Here is a 24,439-nt window from a genome sequence, read left to right as displayed (position 1 = left end):
CCGATCCCCCCAGCTCTGGCCGAGGGGCGTGGCCAGCGCGGTGGGCGTGGCCAGAGCTGCTGGGGGCGGGGTTTGGAGGTTGCAAAAGCCCGCCCGGTGGGGGCGTGGGCCTCGTGTTGATGGGCGGGGCTTACCTCGCCGTCTACCTGAAGGGGGCGGGGCCTACCGCAGGTGAGGGCGTGGCCGTCGCGAAGGGGCGTGGCCAAGGCCCGCCATGTTCACGCGGGGGTCCCGGCGGCGGCGATCGGAGCGAGCCGTGAGGGGCGGGGGGACCGGGGGTGACCGGGGGATTTTGGGGGGCTCTGGGGACGCTTTGGGGCCGCTCTGGGGTCTTTGGGGAGCCCGAGGGGCTCTGGGTTTTTGGGGTCGCTTTGGAGCAGCTTTGGGGGCGCTTTGGGGGCGTTTTGGGGTTTTGGGGGGCTCATGGGGAGGGGTCCCTGGGATTTGGGGGGGGGTCTGTGGCTCGGGGGTCTCCCAGGGAGCTGCAGGAAAGAGCTCAGGAGTTAAGGGGGGCTGTAGGGTTGGGGTGGTTATGGGGTGAATCCCCCCAGCCCCTGTGAGCCCCCCAACCCCCCTCCCCATTTCTGGGGTTCACCCCACCCATTCCCGACCCCGGTTTTGGGGTTTCCCCCTGACCCCACGTGTGCCCACCCCCAGACTCCATTTCCGGGGTGACCCCCACAGCCCCCTCACCCCTTTCACTGCGCCCCCCCTTTTTCCTGCCCAGCCCCCCCCGGACCCCATTTCTGGGCCCCCCAGCCCCCCCAGCTCCAGCATTTTGGGGAGTCTCTGCCACCCCTCCTGGATGGTTTTGGGGTGTCCCCCCCCCAGTTTTTGGGGTCCCCCATAGGGTGTCCCTGAGATGAGAAGGGGATTTTGAGGTGCCCCCCCCGACCCCCCTGTGCCCCCCAGGCCATTTTGGGGGCCCCCCACTTCCCCGACCCCCAGGCCATTTTTGGGGTGCACCTGACCCCTCCAGGCCGTTTTTGGGGTCCCCCCTGACCTCCTCTACCCCAGGCCGTTTTTGGGGTGCCCCTGACCCCCTGGAATGGGAAGGAAATTTTGAGGTGCCCCCTCCAACCCTCCTGTGCCCCCCCGGCCGTTTTTGGGGTCCCCATGACCCCCCTGTGTCCCCAGGCCATTTTGGGGTCCCCATGACCCCCCAGTCCGTTTTTGGGGTATCCCTCCCGCCCTGTCCCCCCCAGGCTGTTTTGGGGTTCCCCTGTGCTCCCTCCGGCCGTTTTTGGGGTTCCCCCTGACCTCCCTGTACCCCCCTGGGATGGGAAGGGGATTTCGGGGTGCCCCTGTACCCCATACCATTTTTGGGGCGCCCCTGACGCCCCCGTTTTGCCCGCAGGCCCAGGACCCCGAGCGGGGCCGGCCGTGCCGGGTGTGCCGGGAGCTCTGCCCGGGCTTCCAGGAGCACCCCTGGAGGTGAGAGCGGATTGGGGGCACCCTGGGCTGGGGGGGGATTTTGGGGAGCCCCTGGGAGGGGATCTGGGGTGTCCCACATCATCCCCTTAGCATGGGATGGGCGTTTTGGGGTGTCCCCCCGGTGGGAGGGGGATTTTGGGGTGCCCCATCCCCAGATTTCAGGGTGTCTCTGGCCCTATTTCGGGGTGCCCCTGACCCTATTTCGGGGTGCCCCTGACCGGATTTCGGGGTGCCCCCTGACCGGATTTTGGGGTGTCCCATTATCATATTTTGGGGTCCTACATTCCTGGATTTTGGGGAGCCCCCCGACCATATTTCGGGGTGCTCAGGACCATATTTCAGGGAGTCCCTTCCCTGTATTTGGGGTGCCCTATGCACAGATTTTGGAGCACCCCCTGACCGGATTTCGAGGTGCCTCTGACCATATTTTCGGGTGCCCCTGACCATATTTCGGGGTACCCCACTACCAAATTTTGGGGTCCCCATGATCAGATTTTAGGGTGCCCCGTCCCCAGATTTTGGGCTGCCCCTGACTGTATTTCGGGGTGCCCTATCCCCAGATTTTGGGGTGCTCCCGACCCTGTTTCGGGGTGTCCCTGACGCTATTTCGGGGTTCCCCTCCGCAGGAAGCTGTGCCAGCACTGCAAGTGCCCGCGGGGGGAGCACGTGGGGGGCGGGGTGCCCCCGGCCCTGCAGGGGGTCCTGGCCCGGCTGCTCCCTGAGTCCCACCCCCCCCCCGGCTCCGAGGACTCGGGGTGCTCGGCCGACGAGTTCGCATGGGCGCCCCCCGGCCTCAGCCCTGACCAGGTAATGCCCCCGGGACCCCCAAAATAAACACACCAGGGACCCCCAAAAAACACACAGCAGGGACCCCCAAAAACACCCCCGGGGCCCCCAAAAAAACACACCAGGGATCCCCCAAAAACACACACCAGGGACCCCCAAAACAACACACCAGGACCCCCCCAAAAAACACACAGGGAGCCACAAAACCCCCCCGGGACCCCCAAACTGCCCCAGGACCGCCAAAAAACCCCTGGGACCCCCAAAACGACCCCAGGGATGGAGACCACCCCCATCTGTGCCCCCACCATCCCCCCAGGACCCCAAAAACACCCCAGGGATGGGGAGCCCCACATCTGTGCCCCCTAAAATGATGAGATTCTCCCTGGGACCCCACAACCCCTCAAGGGATGGAACCCCCCCATCCATGTACCCCCAAAATGTTCTGACCCCCTCCCCCCCGGGACCCCAAAAGCCCCTGGGACCCCAAAAATACCCGAGGGATGGAGACCCCCCGTCTGTGCCCCCCACCCCCACCAGGACCCCCAAAACCCCCCAAGGGATGGAGACCCCCCATCCATGTCCCCCTAAATTCTGACACCCCCAGAACCCCCTGAGCCCTGCACAGATCACAAATCCCCTGGGATCCCCCACAATAGAGCCCTGACCCCCCTCAGACCCCCCCAAACCCCTCCTGGGGCTCCCCAGTCCCACCCAGGCCCCGCCCACCCCACAGACCCCTCCCTTGCCCAAGCCAAGCCCAGGCCATGCCTTTACAATCAAGCCACGCCCACCTTCTGAAGCCCCACCCCCTCTGCGGGAAACCCCTCCCACCTGCCACATCATGTCCCACCCTGTTGAGGCCCCGCCCCCATAAGCCCCACCCCCATCTCCCCTCGGGGATTTCTCACCCCTGCCCCCTGAAGCCCCACCTCCAGTGAAGCCCCGCCCCAGGCAAGCCCCACCCTCCTGTGGGACACACCCCTTCCAGGCCCCACCCACTGGTGAAGCTCCGCCCCATTTCCCTGTGCAGGATTTTCTCACCTGCCCCACCCCACGGTGAAGCCACGCCCCCAGTGAGGCCCCAGCCAATCAGCCCCACCCTGCCCAGTCACACCTACGTAAGCCCCACCCCCTTCCCCACGGGTGATCCTGTGCCTCTCACACCTGTCCCATCAAACCCCGCCCCTTGGGCCACACCGCTCCAAGCCCCGCCCATCAATGGACACCCCTCTGAAGCCCCACCCATGGCAAACATCTTAGCCCCGCCTTTTTTGTCCCACCCTGCTAAGCCCCGCCCTCCCCAGGTGTCCCAGTACTTTTCCCACCTGCCCCACATAGCCCCACCCCTTGTGCCACACCCCATTAAGCCCCACCCTGCTAAGCCCCGCCCCACCCAAGTGTGCCCATTCTTTTCGCTGCTCCCGTTACACCCGGCCCCATTAAGCCGCGCCCCCAGGTGTGCCAGAGCTTCTCAGTGCTCCCATTAATCCACACCCAATTTAGCCCCACCCTATTAAGCCCCACCCCTCAGGTGCGTCAGTTCTTCTAGCTGCTCATGCCCCATTTAGCCCCGCCCCCAGCTGTCCTGCCCCACTAAGCCACGCCCCAGGTGTGTCAGTTATTCTCATATTTTGCATTAAGCCCCACCCCCGGGTGCCCCACCCCACCCCTTCAGGTGTGTCAGTCCTTCTTGCTGCTCCTGTTAAGGCCCGCCCCATTTAGCCCCACCCCCTGTGCAGGTGTGTCAGTGTTTCTCATTGCTCCCGTTAAGCCCTGCCCCTATGGCCCCGCCCCATTAAGCCCTGCCCCCTGTCCAGGTGTGTCCGTATTTCTTGCTGCTCCCATTAAGCCCCGCCCCCAGGTGCCCCGCCCCATTAAGCACTGCCTCCTACCCTGGTGTGTCAGTTCTTGCTGCTCCCGCCCCTCTAAGCCCCGCCCCCTGTGCAGGTGTGTCAGTATTTCTCACTGCTCCCGTTAAGCCCCGCCCCATTTAGCCCTGCCCCATTAAGCCCCACCCCCTGTAGGTGTGTCAGTATTTCTTGCTGCTCCCATTAAGCCCCGCCCGGGTGCCCGGCCCCATTAAGCCCCACCCCTCAGGTGTTTCAGTACTTCCCACTCCTGTTAAGCCCCGCCCCCCTGTGCCCTGCCCCATTAAGCCCTGCCTCCTGCCCAGGTGTGTCAGTTCTTGCTGCTCACGCTCCATTAAGCCCCGCCCCCTTTGGCCCTGCCCCACTAAGCCCCACCCCCTGTGCAGGTGTGTCAACAGTTCTCGCTGCTCCCGTTAAGCCCCGCCCCTTTAAGCTGCTCACCGATTAGTCCCGCCCACATTAAGCTCCGCCCCCTCAGGTGTGTCAACACTTCTCGCTGCTCCCGTTTAGCCCCACCCCATTAAGCCCCGCCTCTTGCCCAGGTGTGTCAGTACTTCTCGCTGCTCCTGTTAAGCCCCGCCCACATTAAGCCCCGCCCCCCAGGTGTGTCAGTACTTCTCGCTGCTCCCGTTAAGCCCCGCCCACATTAAGCCCCGCTCCCTCCCAGGTGTGTCAGTACTTCTTGCTGCTCCCGATAAGCCCCGCCCCCTTAAGCCCCGCCCACACTAAGCCCCCCCCAGGTGTGTCAGTACTTCTCCCTGCTCCCGCCCCGTTAAGCCCCGCCCCATCAATCCCCGCCCCCTGTAGGTGTGTCAGTACTTCTCGCTGCTCCCGCCCCGTTAAGCCCCGCCCCATTAAGCCCCGCCCCCTGTAGGTGTGTCCGTACTTCTCGCTGCTCCCGCCCCATTAAGCCCCGCCCCGATAAGCCCCGCCCCCTGTAGGTGTGTCAGTACTTCTCGCTGCTCCCGCCCCATTAAGCCCCGCCCCGATAAGCCCCGCCCCCTGTAGGTGTGTCAGTACTTCTCGCTGCTCCCGCCCCATTAAGCCCCGCCCCGATAACCCCCACCCCATTAAGCCCCGCCCCGATAAGCCCCCATTAATCCCCTCCGCGATAAGCCCCGCCCCGTTAGGCCCCGCCCCGTTAAGCCCCGCCCCCTGTAGGTGTGTCAGTACTTCTCGCTGCTCCCGCCCCATTAAGCCCCGCCCCGATAACCCCCACCCCATTAAGCCCCGCCCCGGTAAGCCCCGCCCCGGTAAGCCCCGCCCCCTGTAGATGTGTCAGTACTTCTCGCTGCTCCCGCCCCATTAAGCCCCGCCCCGATAAGCCCCCATTAAGCCCCTCCGCGATAAGCCCCGCCCCGTTAGGCCCCGCCCCGTTAAGCCCCGCCCCCTGTAGGTGTGTCAGTACTTCTCGCTGCTCCCGCCCGCGCTGGTGCCGCGGCTCCGCAGCCCCGGGGAGCGGCACCGGCTGCGGGAGCTGCTGCGGCAGCTGCCCCCGCACGACCTCGAGGTGAGCGGGGACCGGGGGGCTCCGGGGGGCTCCGGGGGGCGGGTTTGGGACCTCCTGAACCGTTTGGAGCTGAATTTGGGGCTTTTTCTGGGGGTTTTAAAGGCAGGTTTGGGCAATTTGGGGCGGTTTTGGGATGCTACAAAGTGATGTTTGGCGTGGGGTTGGATGGTAAAAAGCAGCTTTGGAGGGGGATTTGGGGTATTTGAGGAGATTTTGGAGGGTACAAAGCAGCTTTTGGAGGGTTTTGGGGGCATTTTTGAATGGTACAAAGTAGTTTTGAGGGTATTTAGGGTGGGTTTGGATGCTACAAAGTGGTATTTGGGGTGTTTAGGGCAGTTTTGGATGGTACAAAGTGGTTTTGGAGGGGGATTTGGGGCATTTGAGGAGATTTTGGAGGGTGCAAAGCAGCTTTTGGGGGGTTTTGGAGGGGATTTGGAGCGGTTTTGGGATGCTAAAAAGTGATGTTTGGGGTGTTTGGGGCGGGTTTGGCTGGTACAAAGCGGATTTGGGGTATTTGGGGTGGTTTTGGATGGTTCAAAGTGGTTTTTGGGGGTTTTGGGGGCATTTTTGAATGGTGCAAAGTAGTTTTGGGGGTATTTAGGGTGGGTTTGGATGCTACAAAGTGGTATTTGGGGTGTTTAGGGCAGTTTTGGATGGTACAAAGTGGTTTTGGAGGGGGATTTGGGGCATTTGAGGCGATTTTGGAGGGTGCAAAGCAGCTTTTGGGGGGTTTTGGAGGGGATTTGGAGTGGTTTTGGGATGCTATAAAGTGGTGTTTGGGGTGGGTTTGGCTGGTACAAAATGTTTTTTGGGGCGGTTTGGGGTGTTTTTGGATGGTACAAAGCGGTTTTGCGGGGTTTTTGGGAGTTTAAGGTGGTTTTGGATGGTACAAAGGGGTTTTTTTTGGGGCTGGGTTTGGGTATTTGGGGCGGGTGTGGATGGTACAAACGGGTTTTTTGGGGGATTTTGTGGAATTTGGGGCGGTTTTGGGTGCTACAACGAGCTTTTTGGGGGTTTTGGGGAATTTGAGGCTGTTTTGGATGGTTCAAAGCAGTTTTTGTGGGCTTTTGGGGGTATTTGGGGTGGCTTTGGTATGCTATAAAATGGCGCTTGGGGTATTTGGGGTGGTTTTGGTTGGTACAAAGTGGTTTTTTGGGGATTTTTGAGGAATTTCAGGTGTTCTGAGATGCTGTAAAGTGGTGTTTGAGGGGTATTTGGGTTGGTTTTGGATGGTACATAGTGGGTTTTGGGGAATTTGGGGTGGTTTTGGATGCAACAAAGAGGTTTTTGGGGTATTTGAGTGGTTTTGGGTGGTAGAAAGTGGTGTCCAGGAGGATTTGGGGTATTTGAGGCAGTTTTGGATGGCACAAAGGGGTTTTTGGGGGCGTTTGGGGCTATTTAGGGGTGTGACTCCGGGTGTTTTGGGGGAATTGGGTTATTTCAGGGTGTTTTGTGGTGTTTTATTGTATTCTTGAGTTGGTTTAGGGTGGTCTTGGGTTGTTCTAAGGCATTTTTGGGGTGGTTTTGGGTTGTTTGAGGGTGTTTTGGGGGCAGTTTTGGGTTGTTCAAGGGTGTTTTTAGGGTGGATTTGGGTTTGAGGGGGTTTTTGGGTTGGGTTTGGGTTGTTTGAGGGCATTTTTGGGGTGGATTTCCATTGTTCAAGGGTATTTTTGGAGTGATTTGGGTTGTTCAAGGGTGTTTTTGGGGAGGGGTTGGTGTTTCTAGGTATTTTTGGGATGCATTTGGTGTCTCTAGGCAGTGTTGGGATATTTTTGGGGAATTTTGGGGTGGTCTGAGGTTCCCCCACCCCTCCCCAGCCCCAGTTCTGCCACGACCTGGACGAGGCCGAGCGTCGGGAGCTGAAACTTTTCGCCCAACGCCGCAAACGGGAGAATTTGGGCCAGGGGAGCGTCCGGCCCCTGCCCCTGACCAGCGAGGGGGCCGTGTGCCAGCAGGTGGGGGCACCCCAAAAACGGAACCCAAAAATGGGCACCCCAAAACGGACACCCCTAAAACGGCACCTCTAAAATGGGCACCCCCAAAATGGGCAGAAAATGGGCACCCCTAAAACGGCACCTCTAAAATGGGCACCCCAAAATGGGCAGAAAATGGGCACCCCTAAAACGGCACCTCTAAAACGGGCACCCCAAAAATGGGCAGAAAATGGGCACCCCAAAAATGGGACTCCAAAAATGGGCACTCCATAAAGGGGACACTAAAAATGGGTACCCCCAAAAAATGAGCACCACACGAAGGGGACCCCAAAATGGGCACCCCAAAAATGGCATCCCTAAAACAGCACCCCATAATTGGCACCCCAAAAACGGCAGCCTAAAACAGCACCCTAAAAACGGCACCCCAAAAACGGGCACACTAAAAATGGGCACCCCAAAAACGGGCACACTAAAAACGGCACCCCAAAAACGGGCACACTAAAAATGGGCACCCCAAAAATTGGCACACTAAAAATGGCACCTCTAAAATGAGCACCCTAAAAATGGCACCCCAAAACCGGGCACCCCAAAAATGAACACCTCAAACATGGGCGCTCCAAAAATGGGCACCCCAAAAGCAGCACCTCAAAAACAGGCACACTAAAAATGGCAGCCTAAAACAGCACCCCAAAAAGAGCACCCTAAAAATGGCACCCCAAAATAGGCTGAAAACGGGCACCCCAAAAACGGCACCCTAAAAACAGACACCCCAAAAATGGGCACCCCAAAAGCGGTCACCCCAAAAACAGCACCTCAAAAACGGGCACACTAAAAATGGCAGCCTAAAACAGCGCCCTAAAAATGGTACCCCAAAATGGGCTGAAAACAGGCACCACAAAAACGGCACCCCAAAAAGAGCACCCTAAAATTGCACCACTAAAATGGGACCCAAAAACGGGCACACTAAAAGCAGCACTCCAAAAATGGGTACCCTAAAAATGGCACCCCAAAACGGGTGGGAAACAGGCACCCCAAAAATGGTATCCTAAAACAGCACCCAAAAATGGGCACCCCAAAAACGGGCACACTAAAAATGGCATCTCTAAAATGAGCACCCTAAAAAATGGCACCCTAAAACAGCACCCAAAAATGGGCACCCCAAAAATGGGCACACTGAAAACGGGCACCCCAAAAATGGCACCCCAAAAGCGGAGGGTGCTGGTTTTGGGATTGCACCCCAAAGTCTCAGGGTGCCCCTTGAGCCCCCATTTGCCTGCAGTGTGGGGGGGTCCTGGCAGTCCCAAAATCACCCTCAGCACCCCATAACCACCCCATAACCATCCATAACTACTCATTGCACCCCATAACCACCCCATAACCATCCATAACTACTCATTGCACCCCATAACCACCCCATAACCATCCATAACTACTCATTGCACCCCATAACCACCCATATCCACCCCATAACCACCCAAATGAACCAATACCTGCCCCATATCCACCCACATCCACCCCATAACCACCCATTACACCCCATAACCACCCATTACACCCCATAACCACCCATTACACCCCATAACCACCCATAACCATCCACTGCACCCCATATCCACCTTCAGCACCCCCTAATCATCCCATAACCATCCATAACTACTCATTGCACCCCATATCCACCCCATCACCACCCCATATCCACCCCATAACCATCCATAGCACCCCATATCCACCCATAACCACCCCACAACCACCCTTTGCACCCCCATAATCGCCTGTAACCACCCCATAACCACTTCTTGCACCCCATAACTACCCATATCCACCCCATAACCACTTATTGCACCCGATATCCACCCCATATTCACCCCATATTCACCTCGTATTCGCCCATATCCACCCCATAACCACCCACAACCACCCCATAACCATCCATTGCACACCATAACCACCCAAATGAACCCGTAACCACCCCATAACCACCCCATAACCATCCATAACCACCCATAACCACCCACTGCACCCCATAACCACCTCATATCCACTCCATAGCACCCCATAACCACCCACATCCACCCCATCACCACCCCATATTCACTCTCAGCACCCCAAACACAGGGGGTGCAATGAGGGTGGAACCCCATAAAGGGGGGAATGGGGATTGGAATGTTTGTGGGGCTGCCCAAAAATGGGGAAGAAAAGCCCAAAGCAGGGGTGGGGGGCTATAACTGGGGGGAAGGGGAGTTGCACCTCAGATTCCTGGGGCCCCTGAACCCTGTTGTGATGGGTAGGGGGCTATAACTGGGCGGTTACACCCCAATTCCTGGTGCCCCCCCTGACCCCCTCAGGCTGAGGGATGGGGGTTCTGTACCGGGGGTGCTACACCCCAATTCCCGGGGTGCCCCCCAGACCCCTGTTGTGAGGGGTGGGAGGCTGTAAAATGGGGAGGTTACACCCCAATTCCCGACCCCCCTGACCCCCCCAGGTTTATGGGTGGGGGGTCTGTACCAGGGAGGGTTACACCCCAAATTCCAGCCCCCCTGACCTGTTTCCCTGCAGTGTGGATGTGCCCTCCTGACCCCCCCAGGTTTATGGGTGGGGGGCTGTAAAATGGGGCTGCTACACCCCAAATTTCCTGACCCCTGTTCCCGCAGTGTGGGGGCACCCCCTGACCCCCCTGTTGTGATGGGTGGGGGCCTGTAACCGAGGGTGTTATACCCCAAATCCCGGTGCCTCCCCTGACCCCCCCAGGGTTATGGGTGGGGGTCTGTACTGGGGGGTTGCAGTGCCCCCTGACCCCCTGTTGTAATGGATGGGGGCTATAACCGGGGGTGTTACCCCAGTTCTCGGCACCCCCTGACTCCCCAGCTGAGGGGTGAGAGGCTGTAAATGGGGGGGTTGCACCCCAATTCCTGGTGCCCCCCAGACCCCTGTTGTGATGGGTTGGGGGCTATAACCGGGGTGTTATCCCCCAAATCCCGGTGCCATCCCCTGACCCCCATTTCCCCGCAGTGCGGGGCCGTCCTGTGACCCCCTCTTTTAAGAGATGGGGGACTATATCCGGGGGTGTTACCCCCCAATTCCGGGCCCCCCCGACCCCCCAGGCTGAGGGATTGGGGGCTACAACCAGGGGGATCACCCCCCATTTCCCACCCCCGTTTCCCTGTTTATCCCTCGGCGTGGGGCCGCCCCCTGACCCCCCCAGGCTGAGGGGTGGGAGGCTGTAGAATGGGGGCATCACACCCCAAATTCTGTGCCCCCCCGTCACCCCCTGTTGTGATGGATGAGGGGCTGCAAACGGGGGGATCTCACCCCAAATCCGGGCCCCCCCGACCCCCCAGGCTGATGGGTGGGAGGCTGTAAAATGGGGGTGTCACCCCCCAATTCCCACCCCCCATTTCCCCATGTGTCCCGCTGTGCGGGGCCGCCCCCTGACCCCCCAGGCTGAGGGTTTGGGGGCCATAACCGGGGGTGTTACCCCAAATTTCGAGCCCCCCATTTCCCCGTTGTTCCCTAGTGCTGTGCCACGGTGCGCGCGGGGCCCTGACCCCGTTGTGATGGATGGGGGGCTATAACGGGGGTATCACACCCCAATTCCCCCCCATTTCCCGGTTTCTCCCTCAGTGCGGTGCGCGGCGGGGCCCTGGCTATGTTGTGATGGATAGGGGGCTGTAAATGGGGGTGTTACCCCAATTCTCCCCCGTTTCCCGTTTCTCCCTCAGTGCGGGGCCGCGGTGTGCGCGGCGGGGCCCTGGCCCCCTGTTGGAATGGATGGGGGGCTGTAACCGGGGGTATCACACCCCAATTCCCCCCCGTTTCCCGTTTCTCCCTCAGTGCGGGGCCGCGGTGCGCGGCGGGGCCCTGGCCGTGTTCGCGGCGCGGGCCGGGCTCGGGCTGTGCTGGCACCCGCGCTGTTTCCGGTGCCAGCAGTGCCAGCAGCCCCTCGTGGACCTGATCTACTTCTGCCCCGGGGACAGCGGCGGGGCGCGGCTGCTGTGCGGGCGGCACCACGGGGACAGCGTGCGGCACCGGTGCCCTGGGTGCGATGAGGTGAGGGGGATATGGGGCTGGTTATGGGGTGGTTATGGGGCGGCACCACGGGGACAGCGTGCGGCACCGGTGCCCTGGGTCTGATGAGGTACGGGGGATATGGGGTGGGAATGGGGGATATGGGGCTGGTTATGGGGCGGCACCACGGGGACAGCGTCAGACACCGGTGCCCTGGGTGCGATGAGGTACGGGGGATATGGGGTGGAATGGGGGATATGAGGCTGGTTATGGGGCGGCACCACGGGGACAGCGTGCGGCACCGGTGCCCTGGGTGTGATGAGGTACGGGGGTGTGGGGTGCTCAGTGTGGTTATGGGGCAGCACCATGGCACTGGGTGGTTATGGGACATGGTAATGGGACAGCGTGCGGCACTGCTGCCCTAGGTGCGATGAAGTACGGGGGATATGGGGTGGGAATGGGGGATATGGGGCTGGTTATGGGGTGGCACCACGGGGACAGCGTCAGACACCGGTGCCCTGGGTGCGATGAGGTATGGGGGATATGGGGTGGGGATATGGGGTGGTTATGGGGTGGCACCGCGGGGACAGCGTCCGGCACCGCGGCCCTGAGTGTGATGAGGAGAGGGGGATATGGGGTGGGGATATGGGTGGTTATGGGGCAGCATCACGGGGTCAGCGGGCAGCACCGCTGCCCTGGGTGTGACAAGGTACAGGGGGTATGGGGTGGTGGGAGCAGTTATGGGGTGCTCAGTGTGGGTATGAGGTGGTTTTGGAGTGCTATCAATGATTATGGGTGCTCAGTGTGGTTATGGGGTGCTACGAGCAGTTATGGAGTGGTTATGTGGTACTCAGTGTGGTTATGGGGTGGTTATGGCATGCTATGGGCAGTTATGGGGTGGTTATGGGGTGCTGTCAGTGGCTATGGGCTGGTTATGGGGTGCTCAGGACGGTTATGGGGTGGCACCATGGGGACAGCGTGCGGCACCGCTGCCCCGGCTGTGACAAGGGGGATATGGGGGGAATATGGGGTGCTCATTGTGGGTATGGGGTGCTGGGATGTGGTTATGGGGTTCTGAGAGTGGTTATGGGGTGGTTATGGGCAGTTATGGGGTGCTGAGGGTGGCTATGGTGTGGTTATGGGGTGCCATCAGTGGTTATGGGGTGGTTATGGGCAGTTATGGGGTGCTGAGGGTGGCTATGGTGTGGTTATGGGGTGCCATCAGTGGTTATGGGGTGGTTATGGGCAGTTATGGGGTGCTGAGGGTGGCTATGGTGTGGTTATGGGGTGCTATCAGTGGTTATGGGGTTGTTATGGGGTGCCATCAGTGGTTATGGGGTGGTTATGGGCACTTATGGGGTGCTGAGGGTGGCTATGGTGTGGTTATGGGGTGGTTATGGGGTGCTCACTGTGGTTATGGGGTGGTTACAAGGTGCTGGGGGTGGTTATGGGGTAGTTATGCAGTGGATATGGGTGGTTATGAGGTGCTGTCAGTGGCTATGGGGTGGTTATGGGGTGCTCGGGGTGGTTATGGGGCGGCAGCACGGGGACAGCGTGCGGCACCGCTGCCCGGGTGCGATGAGGTACAGGGGATATGGGGTGCTGGGAGCAGTTATGGGGTGCTGAGGGTGGTTATGGGGTGGGTTTGGGGTGGTTTTGGCATGCTATCAACGATTGTGGTGTGCTCAGTGTAGTTATGGGGTGCTGTGAGCGGTTATGGGGTGCTCAGGGTGGTTATGTGGTACTCAGTGTGGTTATGGGGTGGTTATGGGGTGCTCTGCACAGTTATGGGTGGGTATGAGGTGCTGTCAGTGGTTATGGGGTGCTCAGGGTGGTTATGGGGCGGCACCACGGGGACAGCGTGTGGCACTGCTGCTCCGGGTGTGACGAGGTACAGGGGATATGGGTGGGGATGGGTGGTTATGAGGGGGTTATGGGGTGCTCAGGGTGGTTATGAGGGGTTATGGGGTGCTCAGGGTGGTTATGAGGGGGTTATGGGGTGCTCTGGGTGGTTTTGGGGTGCCGAGGGGTTCTTTGAGTGCTGGGCCCCCCCTCTCCCCATCTCCCCTTGGTGCCCCCCAGCTGAATTTTGGGGGGCACTGGGGGGTCTCTTTGGGGCGTTCTGGGGGTCTCTAGGGGTCCCAGGGGTCTCTGTGTCCCTGACCCCCCTATTTCCTCTCCCCAGCTGATTTTTTGGGGCCTCTGGGGCTCTCTGAGGGTCTCTGGGGGTCTTTGGGGGTCTCTCTGTCCTTGACCCCCCCTCTTTCCCCCATTCCCAGCTGATTTTCGGGGGTCCCTGCGCCGAGGCTGGGGGGATTTTGGGGAGGGGTCCCCGGGGGTCTCTGTGTCCCTGACCCCCCTCATTTCCCCCCATTCCCAGCTGATTTTTGGGGATCTCTGTGCCGAGGCCAGGGGGATTTTGGGGGGGGTCTCTGTGTCCCTGACCCCCTCATTTCCCCCCATTCCCAGCTGATTTTCGGGGGTCCCTGCGCCGAGGTCGGGGGGATTTTGGGGAGGGGGTCCCCGGGGGTCTCTGTGTCCCTGACCCCCCTCATTTCCCCCCATTCCCAGCTGATTTTCGGGGGTCCCTGTGCCGAGGCCGGGGGGGCGCCGCTGGCACCTGCGCCACCTGCGCTGCCTCGAGTGCGAGGGGGCCCTGGACCCCCAAACTGTGCCCGGGGGGGAGGGGCAGCCCCTGTGCCCCCCCTGCCGCGCCCGCCGCGCCCACCTGTGCGACACCTGCGGGGACCCCATCGGTGAGGGGCAATGGGGGGCATGGGGGTCCCTGGGGGGGTCCTAAGAGGGCCCACGGGGTTTTGGGGTCCCTAGAGGGGTTTGGGGGTCCCAGGGGGGACTTGGGGTCCCCCGGGGGGGTTAATGAAGGTCTCCAAGGGGGGTTTGGGGTTCCCAGAGTGGTGTGGGGGTCCCCAAGGGGGTCCCAGGGGAGTTTCAGGGTCTCCATGGGGAGTTTGGGGGCACCAGGGGAAGTTTTGTGGGTCACCAGGGGCAGTTTTTGGGGTCCCAGGGGGTCCTAAAGGGGTCCTTGGAGAGGTTTGGGGGTCCCAGGGGGTCCTAAAGGGGTCCTCAGAGGGGTTTTGAGGTGCCAGGGGCGGTTGGGGAGTCCCCAGGGGGGTTCATGGGGGTCCCAGGGTGGATTTGGGGGTCCCTGGGGCAGTTTGGGGCTCCCCAGGGGAAGTCTTGGGGGTCCCGAGCAGGTCCTAGGGAGTCCCCAGAGGCTCCTAAGGGGGTCTCTGGGGCAGTTTGGGGGTCCCTAGGGGGCTTTGGGGTCCCCAGGGGGTTTATGGGAGAGACTCCAGGGACAGTTTAGGGGTCCCTGGGGGGGGTGTTGGGGTCGCCAGAGCAGTTTGGGGGTCCTAGGGGATCCCTGGGGGGCGGGTTGGGGTTCCCTGGGGGAAGATTTGGGGGTCCCCGGGGGTCTTAAAGGGTCCCTGTGGGGTCCTAAGGGGGTTCCCAGGCGAGTTTGGGGGTCCCGGGGGGTCCTGATGGAGTCCATTGGGGCAATGTGGCAGCTCCTGGGGGGTCTGGGGGGTCCCCAGGGGGTCCTAAGGGTGTCCTCAGAGCAGTTTGGGGGTCCCAGGGGGGACTTAGGGGGTCCTCAGGGGGGTTTATGGGGGACTCCAATGGGGGTTTAGGGGTCCCAGGGGTAGGTTGGGGGTCCCCAGGAGCGGTTTGGGGGTCCCAGAGGGTCCTAAGAGGGTCCCTGGGGGGGTTTGGGGATCCCTGGGGGGGGGGGGGTACATGGGGGGTTTTCAGTGGGGGTTTGGGGTCCCCAGGGGCAGTGTGGGGGTCCCCAGGGAAGTTTTGGGGGTCCCAGAGGGCCCTAAGGGGGTTCAGGGGGGGTTTGTGGGGGTCCCCGGGGTGGTCTGGGGGTCCCTCACTGTCCCCATTGTCCCCTGTCTGTCCCCAGGCCTGCAGGACCCCCACGTCACCCACAGGGGGCAGCACTGGCACCCCCTCCCCGGCTGTTTCCGCTGTGCCCCCTGCGGGCGCCCCCTGCTGGGCCGGCCCTTCCTGCCCCGGGGGGGGCAAATCTTCTGCTCCCCCGCTGCGCCCCCCGGCAACGACAACGACAGCACCGGGAACAACAGCACCGGGAACGGGAACAGCACCGGGAACAACAGCACCGGGAACAACAGCACCGGGAACGGGAACAGCACCGGGAACGGGAACAGCACCGGGAACAACAGCACCGGGAACGGGAACACCGGGAACAGCAACACCGGAACGGGAACAGCAACACCGGGAACGGGAACAGCACGGGAACGGGAACAGCACCGGGAACAACAACAGCAACAGCCCCGGGCACCGCAGCGCCCCCCGGAGGCGATCCTGGGGAGGGGCACCCCCGGCTGGTGAGACTGGGGGGAATGGGAGGGACTGGGGGGAATGGGAGGGACTGGGAATGGGACTGGGGGGAACTGGATGGGACTGGGAGGGCATTGGGGGAGAATGGGGAGGGTGAGGGGGCGGTGGGAGGCACTGCGGGGGTGAATTGGGATGGACTGGGAGGAACTGGGGGAAATGGGATGGACTGGGGAGAGCTGGAAGGGACTGGGAGGGCATTGGGGGAGAATGGGGAGAGTGGGGGGCAGGAGGGGGCTGGGAGGGACTGGGGGAGCACTGGGAGGAACTGGGAGAGGGACTGGGGGGGGACTGGGAGGGCATTGGGAGGGACTGGGAAGGTTGGGAGGGCAATGGCAGGGACTGGGGGGGAAGAATGGGGAGGGACTGGGGGAACTGGGAGAGTGTGGGGGGGGAACAGGGGGAACTGGGGGGAACTGGGAGGGTGTGGGGGGGGAACGGGGGGCACTGGGGGGGACTGGGATTGTGGGGAACGGGGGGCACTGGGGGGGACTGGGATTGTGGGGAACGGGGAGCAGTGCGGGAATTACTGGGAGCCCTGGGGCAGCCCTGGAGAGGCTCACTGGGAGTAACTGGGAACACTGGGAGGAACTGGGAGGAACTGGGCTAACTGGGCTCACCGGGCCCCTCCCCCGCAGGCTGGCAGCCCCGGTTCCGCCGGGGAGGTCCCGACCGCCACTCCCTGCCCGAGCTGGGGGCAGCGCCCCGCCCCGCCCCCACCGGCCCCGCCCCCACCGGCCCCCGCCCCCTCCCCCCACGGCCCCTCCCCCCACCGCCACTCTCTGCCCGACCTGGGAGCCGCCCCCGGCCCCTCCCCTCCCCCCACCCCCTTGTGCCCCCTCCCCTCACCCCTCCAGGCCCGGCCCCTCCCCCCCCGGGGCTCCCCCCCAGCGCTGCGGAGGGGGAGGGGCCGGGGCCGTCCCCGCTGGCCTTCATCATCATCATCATCATCATCATCGTCATCGTGGGAGGGGCTGTTCCTGGGGGAGCCCATCCCCCTCCCCCCGCAGCTCCGCCCCCCCGGGGCCTCCCCAGACCCCGCCCACCAACCCCGGCCCCGCCCCCGCCCCCGCTCCCGGGGCTGCCGCCTGGCCTGACCCCGTGACCTGTGACCTCTGGGTGACCTCTGACCTCTGCCTTGAGCCGCTGATCTCTGTGGGACCTCTGTGATGTCTCTGTGACCCCTGACCCCTCTCTGACCCCTCTGTGTCATCTCTGACCCCTGACCTCTCTCTGACCCCGCTGACCCCTGTGCTGGCCCTCTGACCTCTCTTGGTGGCCCCAACCTCAGGGACCTCCTGGTGACCTCCTGTTGCTGACCTTTGACCTCTGCTCTCCTCCGGGGCCTTTGCTGCTGACCTTTGACCTCTGCCCCCTCAGGGCTCTGCTGACCTTTGACCTCTGCCCCACCTCCGGGGCGTGACCTTTGCACTGTGACCCCCGTGGCCGCCTCAGGGACCTCCCGACCCGTGCCCGGTGACCTTTGACCCCTCGAGCACAGTTTTAATAAAGGGGCAGAGCCCCCGTTCGGTTCCCGGTGTCTTTGGAGCCCTGGTGCCGTGAGGGGGGGGGGAGGGAGCGGGCTCGGGGTGGGCCCGGAGCCCCCAGGGCCGCCATTTTGAACGGAGACCCCCCAAAACCAGCGCGGGGCAGCCGCCCCCCCCCAACATGGCGGCGCCTATGAGGGTCCCGCGCCGCGCGCGCCGCGCTCCTGCGCGCTGATTGCCGGGCGCCCGCGCCGTCCCGCGGCTGATTGGTCGGAGGGGGGTCACGTGGTTGGCGGAAACGCCGAGCCGTTACCGGGGTAACGGGGGCGGGGCCAAAGGGGCAGCGAGGTCACGTGAGCGGCGCGAGGCCAGGGGCGGCTTCCGGTGGGAGCCGGGACCGAACTGGGACCGAACTGGGACCGATCTGGGACCGATCTGGGGTAACTGGGATTGAACTGAGATTGAATTGGGGTAACTGGGACCGGGCTGGGGTAACTGGATTGAACTGGGATTGAACTGGGTAACTGGGACCGGGCTGGGGTAACTGGGATTGAACTGGGATTGAACTGGGATTGAATTGGGGTAACTGGGACCGGGCTGGGGTAACTGGGACCGAACTGGGATTGAACTGCGATTGAACTGGGGTAACTGGGACCGGGCTGGGGTAACTGGGACCGAACTGGGACCGGACTGGGGTAACTGGGACCGAACTGGGACCGAACTGGGGTAACTGGGATTGAACTGGGGTAATTGGGACCGAACTGGGACCGGACTGGGGTAACTGGGACCGAACTGGGGTAACTGGGATTGAATTGGGATTGAACTGGGGTAACTGGCACCGAACTGGGACCGGGGCTGGGGTAATTGAGACCGAACCGGGGGAACTGGGACTGAACTGCGACCAAACTGGGGTTCCCGGGGTGGTTCCCGGGGGACTTCCCGCTGCTCAGGGGGGTTCCAGGGCTCTCGGGGCTCCTTTGCCGGTTCCGGGGCTCTCCCCGGTGCTCGAGGGGTTTCCCGAGACACCGAGGGGGCTCTGAGGGTCCCGGGGACATTCGGGGGGTCCCGGCACCGAGCACCCCCGTGCTGTGCCCGCAGTGGGGTCCGGGGCTCTGCGGGGTTCCCGGTGTGTTCCTGATGTGTTCCCGGTGTATTCCCGGGTGTTCCCGCACTGTTCCTCATGGTTCCCGGTGTATTCCCGGTCTGTTCCCCGTGGTTCCCGGTGCATTCCCAGTGTTCCCGGTGTATTCCCGGTCTGTTCCTCGTGGTTCCCGGTGTATTCCCGGTCTGTTCCCCGTGGTTCCCGGTGTATTCCAGGTGTTCCCGGTGTATTTCCGGTCTGTTCCCCGTGGTTCCCGGTGTATTCCCGGTCTGTTCCCCGTGGTTCCCGGTGCATTCCCAGTGTTCCCGGTGTATTCCCGGTCTGTTCCTCATGGTTCCCGGTCTGTTCCCGTGGTTCCCGGTGTATTACCGGGTGTTCCCGGTGCTGACCCCTCTGTCCCGTGTCCCCAGCCGGGTCCTGGTTGGTTCCCGGTGCTGACCCTGGTGATTCCCGGGGTATTCCAGTCTGTCCCCGGTGCATTCCCAGTGCTGACGCCCCTGTCCCGTACCCCCAGCCGGTGTCCCTGGTCCTGTCCCGGTGCTGACCCCTCTGTCCCGTGCCCCCAGACCGTGCTGTCCCCGATCTGTCCCGGAGCATTCCAGTGCTGACCCCTGTGCCCGGTGTCCCCCCTGCTGTCCCCGATCTGTCCCGGAGCATTCCCAGTGCTGACCCCTGTGCCCGGTGTCCCCCTGCTGTCCCCGGTGTTCCCGGTGCATTCCCAGTGCTGACCCCTGTCCCCGGTGTCCCCCTGCTGTCCCCGGTGTTCCCGGAGCATTCCCAGTGCTGACCCCTGTGCCCGGTGTCCCGCTGCTGTCCCGTCTGTCCCAGGCGCTGTCCCCGGTGTTCCCGGTGCATTCCTTGTCCTGTCCCCGGTCTGTCTCCAGTGTTGTCCCCCTGATGTCCCGGTGCTGACCCCTGTCCGGTGCTGTTCCCGGTGCTGTCCCCAATGTATTCCCGGTGCTGCCCCCTGTCCAGTGCTGTCCCCAGTATTCCTGGTGCATTCCCGGTGCTGACCCCCGTGTCCCGGTGCTGTCCCGGTGTCCCTGGTGCTGTCCCGGTGCTGACCCCCGTGTCCCGGTGCTGTCCCCATTCTGTCTCTTGGTGCTGTCCCGGTGTCCTGGTGCATTCCCGGTGCTGTCCCCCGTGTCCCGGTGCTGTCCCCAGTCTGTCTCTTGGTGCTGTCCCGGTGGGACCCGCTGTGTCCCGGTGCTGACCCCCGTGTCCTGGTGTTCTCTCCAGTTTGACGCTGGTGCTGATCCCGGTGCATTCCCGGTGCCGTTCCCGGCCATGCCGCTGCCGTGGCTCTCCAGTCCCGCCTGGCCAAGCGGGGGCTGCTCAAGCACGTGGAGCCCGGGTGAGAGGGGGCGGGGCTTGGGTGGGTGGGGCTGGGGGGCGTGACCTGGGTGTGGCCGCCCCCAGACCCCGGGTAATGATTGCCAGGTGGGGGTGGGGTAGTGGGCGGGGCTATTGGCAGTGGGCGTGGTTCTGAGTTGTGGGTGGTGGTCTCCGCTGTGGGGTGGCGCTATGGCCAGGGTGGGGCTCATGAGTGGGTGTGGCTCTGGGCTGTGGGTGTGGCTCTGGGCTATGGGTGTGGCTCTGGGCTGTGGGTGTGGCTCTGGGCAGGGCGTGGCTCATTGGTGGGTGTGGCTCTGGACAGTGGGTGTGGCTCTGGCAGGGCGTGGCTCATTGGTGGGTGTGGCTCTGGACAGTGGGTGTGGCTCTGGACAGTGGGTGTGGCTCTGGGCAGGCGTGGCTCATTGATGGGTGAGGCTCTGGGCAGGGGGCGTGGCTCATTGGTGGGTGTGGCTCTGGGCTGTGGGTGTGGCTCTGGGCAGGGCGTGGCTCATTGGTGGGTGTGGCTCTGGCAGGGCGTGGCTCATTGGTGGGTGTGGCTCTGGGCTGTGGGTGTGGCTCTGGCAGGGCGTGGCTCATTGGTGGGTGTGGCTCTGGGCTGTGGGTGTGGCTCTGGCAGGGGCGTGGCTCATTGGTGGGTGTGCTTCTGGGCTGTGGCGGGGCTCTCGTCCCAGCCCCACCCCAGCCCATTGCCCAGCACTGGAGAGGGGCTGGGGCGGGCACTGGGTGTGGCTGCAGGTGTGGCAGTGGGCGGGGTCAGGCTGATGGCCACGCCCCAGAGCCTGAGATTCACACCAAAGGTTGTGGGTGGGCTTTGGACAGAGAGTGTGGCTTGGACAGTGGGCGTGGCAGTGGGCGGGGTTTGGCGCGATGGGTGTGGCCATGCTGATGCCCCACCCAGAGCCTGAGGAGATCATTGCTGAGGATTGGGGCAGTGGGTGTGGCAGTGCTTTGGGCAGCGCTTTGGGCAGTGGGCGGGGTCTGGGCTGGTGGGCGTGGCCATGCTGATGCCCCGCCCAGAGCCCGAGGAGGAGATCATCGCTGAGGATTACGACGACGCCCACGTGGATTACGAGGCCTCGCGGCTCGAGGGGCTGATGCCGCCCTGGTACAAAGTCATCGACCCCACCTGGTGAGACCCCTCCCCACACAGGGAGACCCCTCCCCCACCTGTGAGACCCCTCCCCACACAGGGAGACCCCTCCCATCCTGGAGAGACCCTCCCTGCTGGCTCTGGGAACCCCCCTGGTGTTTACAGGGACCCCCTGGATCCTGTAGGGCCCATAGGAACACCTACAGGGGCTGCAGGAACACCCCTGGTGTCCATACCCCCCCCATAGGGCCATAGGCTCCTTCCTGTGGGTTCCCCCAGGGTTATCAGCACCCTCTCCAAGCTGTAGGGACCCTGTAGGTCCTTTCCAGCCCCTATAGTATCTATAGGGCCCCTCCTCAGGGGTTCCATGGCTCTAGGGCCCCTCCACATGCCCTACAGGGGCTGTAAGGACCCTCCCCGTGCTGTAGGTCCCTCTCCAGGTGTTATGGGGTCTGTACCCACCCCCCCTCAGGACCTGTGGGGTCAGGGACCCTTTACAGCTGCTGGGCACCTATAGAAGCCCTTTGTTGGGCACTCTGGGGGCTGTAGGGTCCATAGGGCCCCCCCTGAGCTCTATAGGGCCCCTCCCTGGGCTCTACAGGGTCTATAGGCTCTCTCAGGGCTCCGTAGGGCCTCCTCAGGACTCTACAGGGTCCATAGGCGTCTCTAGGGTCCATAGGGTCCCCCCCCGAGCTCTGTAGGGTCCATAGGGCCCCTCCCAGTGTCTGTAGGGTCCATAGGGCCCTTTCCTGGGCTCTATAGGGGCCCATGGCTCTATAGGGTCTGTAGGGCTCCCTCATGGTTCTGTAGGGTCCATAGGGCTCTATAGGGTCCATTGCCCGCCCCCCCGATGTCTCTGTAGGATCCATAGGGCCCTCTCTGAGCTGTATAGGCCCCCCCATGGCTCTGTAGGATCTGTAAGGGCTTTATAGAGTCCATAGGGCTCTATAGGGCCCTCAGCCCCCCCATGGCTCTATAGGGTCCATAGCCCCCCCCATGGCTCTATAGGGCCCCCCACAGCCCTATAGGATCCATAGGGCTCTATAGGGTCCATGGGGCTCTATAGGGTCCATAGCTCCCCCCATGGCTCTATAGGGCCCCCTCCATGGCCCTATAGGGACCCATAGGTCCCACAGCCCCATTCCCCACAGCGGGGCTGCCCCATTACTGGAACGTGGACACGGCCCTGGTGTCGTGGCTGCCCCCGGCTCTGTGGGGCCTGTGGGGCTCTGTGGGGTCCGTGGGGCTCTGTGGGGTCTATGGGGCTCTGTGGGGTCCGTGGGGCTCTGTGGGGTCCGTGGGGCTCTGTGGGGTCCATGGGGCTCTGTGGGATCCGTGGGGCTCTGTGGGGTCCGTGGGGCTCTGTGGGGCTCGTGGGGTCTGTGGGGCTCTGTGGGGTCTGTGGGGCTCTGTGGGGTCCATGGGGCTCTGTGGGATCCGTGGGGCTCTGTGGGGCTCTGTGGGGCTCTGTGGGGCTCTGTGGGGCCCGTGGGGCTCTGTGGGGCCCTATAGGATCCGTGGGCTCTGTGGGGTCCGTGGGGCTCTGTGGGGCCCGTGGGGCTCTGTGGGGTCCGTGGGGCTCTGTGGGGTCCATGGGGCTCTGTGGGGTCCGTGGGGCTCTGTGGGGCCCTATAGGATCCGTGGGGCTCTGTGGGGTCCGTGGGGCTCTGTGGGGTCCATGGGGCTCTGTGGGGTCTGTGGGGCTCTGTGGGGCCCTATAGGATCCATGGGGCTCTGTGGGGCCTGTGGGGCTCTGTGGGGCTCTGTGGGGTCCGTGGGGCTCTGTGGGGTCCCACAGCCCCATTTCCTGTCCCCCACAGCGGGCTGCCCTATTACTGGAACGTGGACACGGACCTGGTGTCGTGGCTGTCCCCGAGCGACCCCAACTCCGTCATCACCAAACCCGCCCGGAGAGCGCGGGGGGCTGCAGGTGATGGGGGGACCCCGAAACGGGGGGAGCCCAAAAACTGGGGGGACTCCAAAACTGGGGCATACCCGAAAGCCGGGGGAACCCCAAAACCTCGGAGGGACCCCAAAACCTGGGGGGGGGGGGTCCCAATACCCAGGGGAGTCCCCAAAACCTGGAGGGGGAAACTGGGGAACCCCAAAATCTGGGAGGAACCCAAAAACTCGGGGGGGGGGGGGGGGGTCCAAAATCTGGAGGGGGTTGTTCCCAAAACCTGGGGGTTATCCTCCAAAACTGGGGGGGGTCCCCAAAACTTGGGCAGGTCCTCAAAACCAGGAGGAGCCCCAAAACCTGGGGGGGAAACTGGTGGGGACCCCAAAATGTGGGGGAGGGTCCCGAAAACATGGGGGGGGGAACTGGGGGGGATGCCCAAAACCTGGGGGGGGACCCCAAAAACTGGGGAGGTCCCCAAAACCGGGAGGGGCCCCAGAAAACTGGGCAGGGGAACTGGCGGGGGACCCCAAAACTCCCGGGGGGGGGGGGGGCCAAAACCTAGGGGGAACCTCAAAACCTTGGAGGGGCCCCAAAATGCCGGGGGGAAACCCCAAAAACCGGGGGTGTCCCCAAAACCTGACGGGGGCCCCCAAAACCCGGGGCGGGTGGTCTGGGCAGTCCCCAAATCCTGCGGGTGGATCTCGGGGGTCCCCAAAACCCCGAGGGGGAATTGGGGGGTCCCAAACCCCTCAGAGGTGTCCGGGGGGGGATCCCCCAAACCCCACGGGGCAACGTGAGGAGTCACCAAACTCCATTTGGGAGGGTCCCCAAACGCCCCGGGGAGGATCCGTGGGTCCCCCAAACCTGAGGGGTATCTGGGGTTCCCCCCGTGGATTTGGGGTCCCCCCCATGGATTTGGGGTCCCCCCTGAGCCGCGGTGCCCCCGCAGAGGCCGAGGAGCCCCCCGAGAAGGAGGAGGCGCCGCGGGAGCGCCGGGGGCACCGGCGGGAGGAGCTGGCTCCCTACCCCAAGGGCAAGAAAGGTACCCAGGGGGGTCCCCGAAATTTTGGGGGGGTCCCCAGGGTTTTGGGGTGCTCCAAGCGTTTTGGCAGGCGGGTCCCCTCAGGATTTCAGGGGTTCTGGGGGTTCCCCAGGGATTTCAGGGTGCTCTGAGCATTCCGGGGGGGGGGTCCCAGGATTTTGGGGGGCTCTGAACATTTCAAGGAGGGATCCCCCAAGATTTTGGGGGGCTCCACGTGTTCCAGGCAGATTGCCCCAGGATTTTGGGGGGCTCTGAGGAGGGATCCCCCAGGATTTTTGGGGGGCTCTGAGCATTCCAGGCAGGGATCCCCCGGGATTTTGGGGAGCTCTGAGGATTCTGGGGGAGGGGTTCCTTGGGTTTTGAGGGGATTCCTCAGGATTTTGGGGGGGCTCTGAGCATTCTGGGGGGTGTCCCTGGGATCTGGGGGGTCTCCAAGTGTTCTCGGGGAGCTCCCTGGGATTTTGGGGTCTCTGAGAAGTGTTCTGGGTGGGGTCCCCCTGGATTTCAGGGTGCTCTGAGCGTTCCAAGGGGGGTCCCTCAGA

At 63.0% G+C, this 24,439-nt stretch overlaps 2 protein-coding genes across 2 annotated transcripts; both read left to right on the top strand.

Annotated features, from left to right (window-relative positions):
- Positions 1-214: 214 nt before the first annotated feature.
- Positions 215-17,343, top strand: LOC134434689 (prickle planar cell polarity protein 3-like). Its single transcript, XM_063183320.1, is given in 14 exon segments — positions 215-256; positions 1,358-1,434; positions 2,061-2,241; positions 5,485-5,598; positions 7,416-7,553; positions 11,364-11,579; positions 14,109-14,138; positions 14,140-14,293; positions 15,466-15,607; positions 15,849-15,910; positions 16,559-16,657; positions 16,778-16,884; positions 16,956-17,075; positions 17,212-17,343. Coding segments are annotated over 14 exon segments (1,614 nt in total).
- Positions 17,344-17,788: 445 nt separating this feature from the next.
- On the top strand, positions 17,789-23,897 carry PQBP1 (polyglutamine binding protein 1; the record flags this gene model as incomplete). The annotated part of the gene is made up of 5 exons (XM_063183319.1): positions 17,789-17,847; positions 19,749-19,862; positions 20,883-20,994; positions 22,776-22,885; positions 23,805-23,897. Coding segments are annotated over exons 3-5 (238 nt in total), but the record flags the coding sequence as incomplete, so codon positions are not given.
- Between the last annotated feature and the right edge of the window lie 542 nt (positions 23,898-24,439).

This window comes from Melospiza melodia, unplaced genomic scaffold (assembly GCF_035770615.1).
Source record: "Melospiza melodia melodia isolate bMelMel2 unplaced genomic scaffold, bMelMel2.pri scaffold_456, whole genome shotgun sequence".
Classification (NCBI taxonomy): domain Eukaryota; kingdom Metazoa; phylum Chordata; class Aves; order Passeriformes; family Passerellidae; genus Melospiza; species Melospiza melodia.
This window is presented reverse-complemented; position numbering and strand designations above follow the sequence as displayed.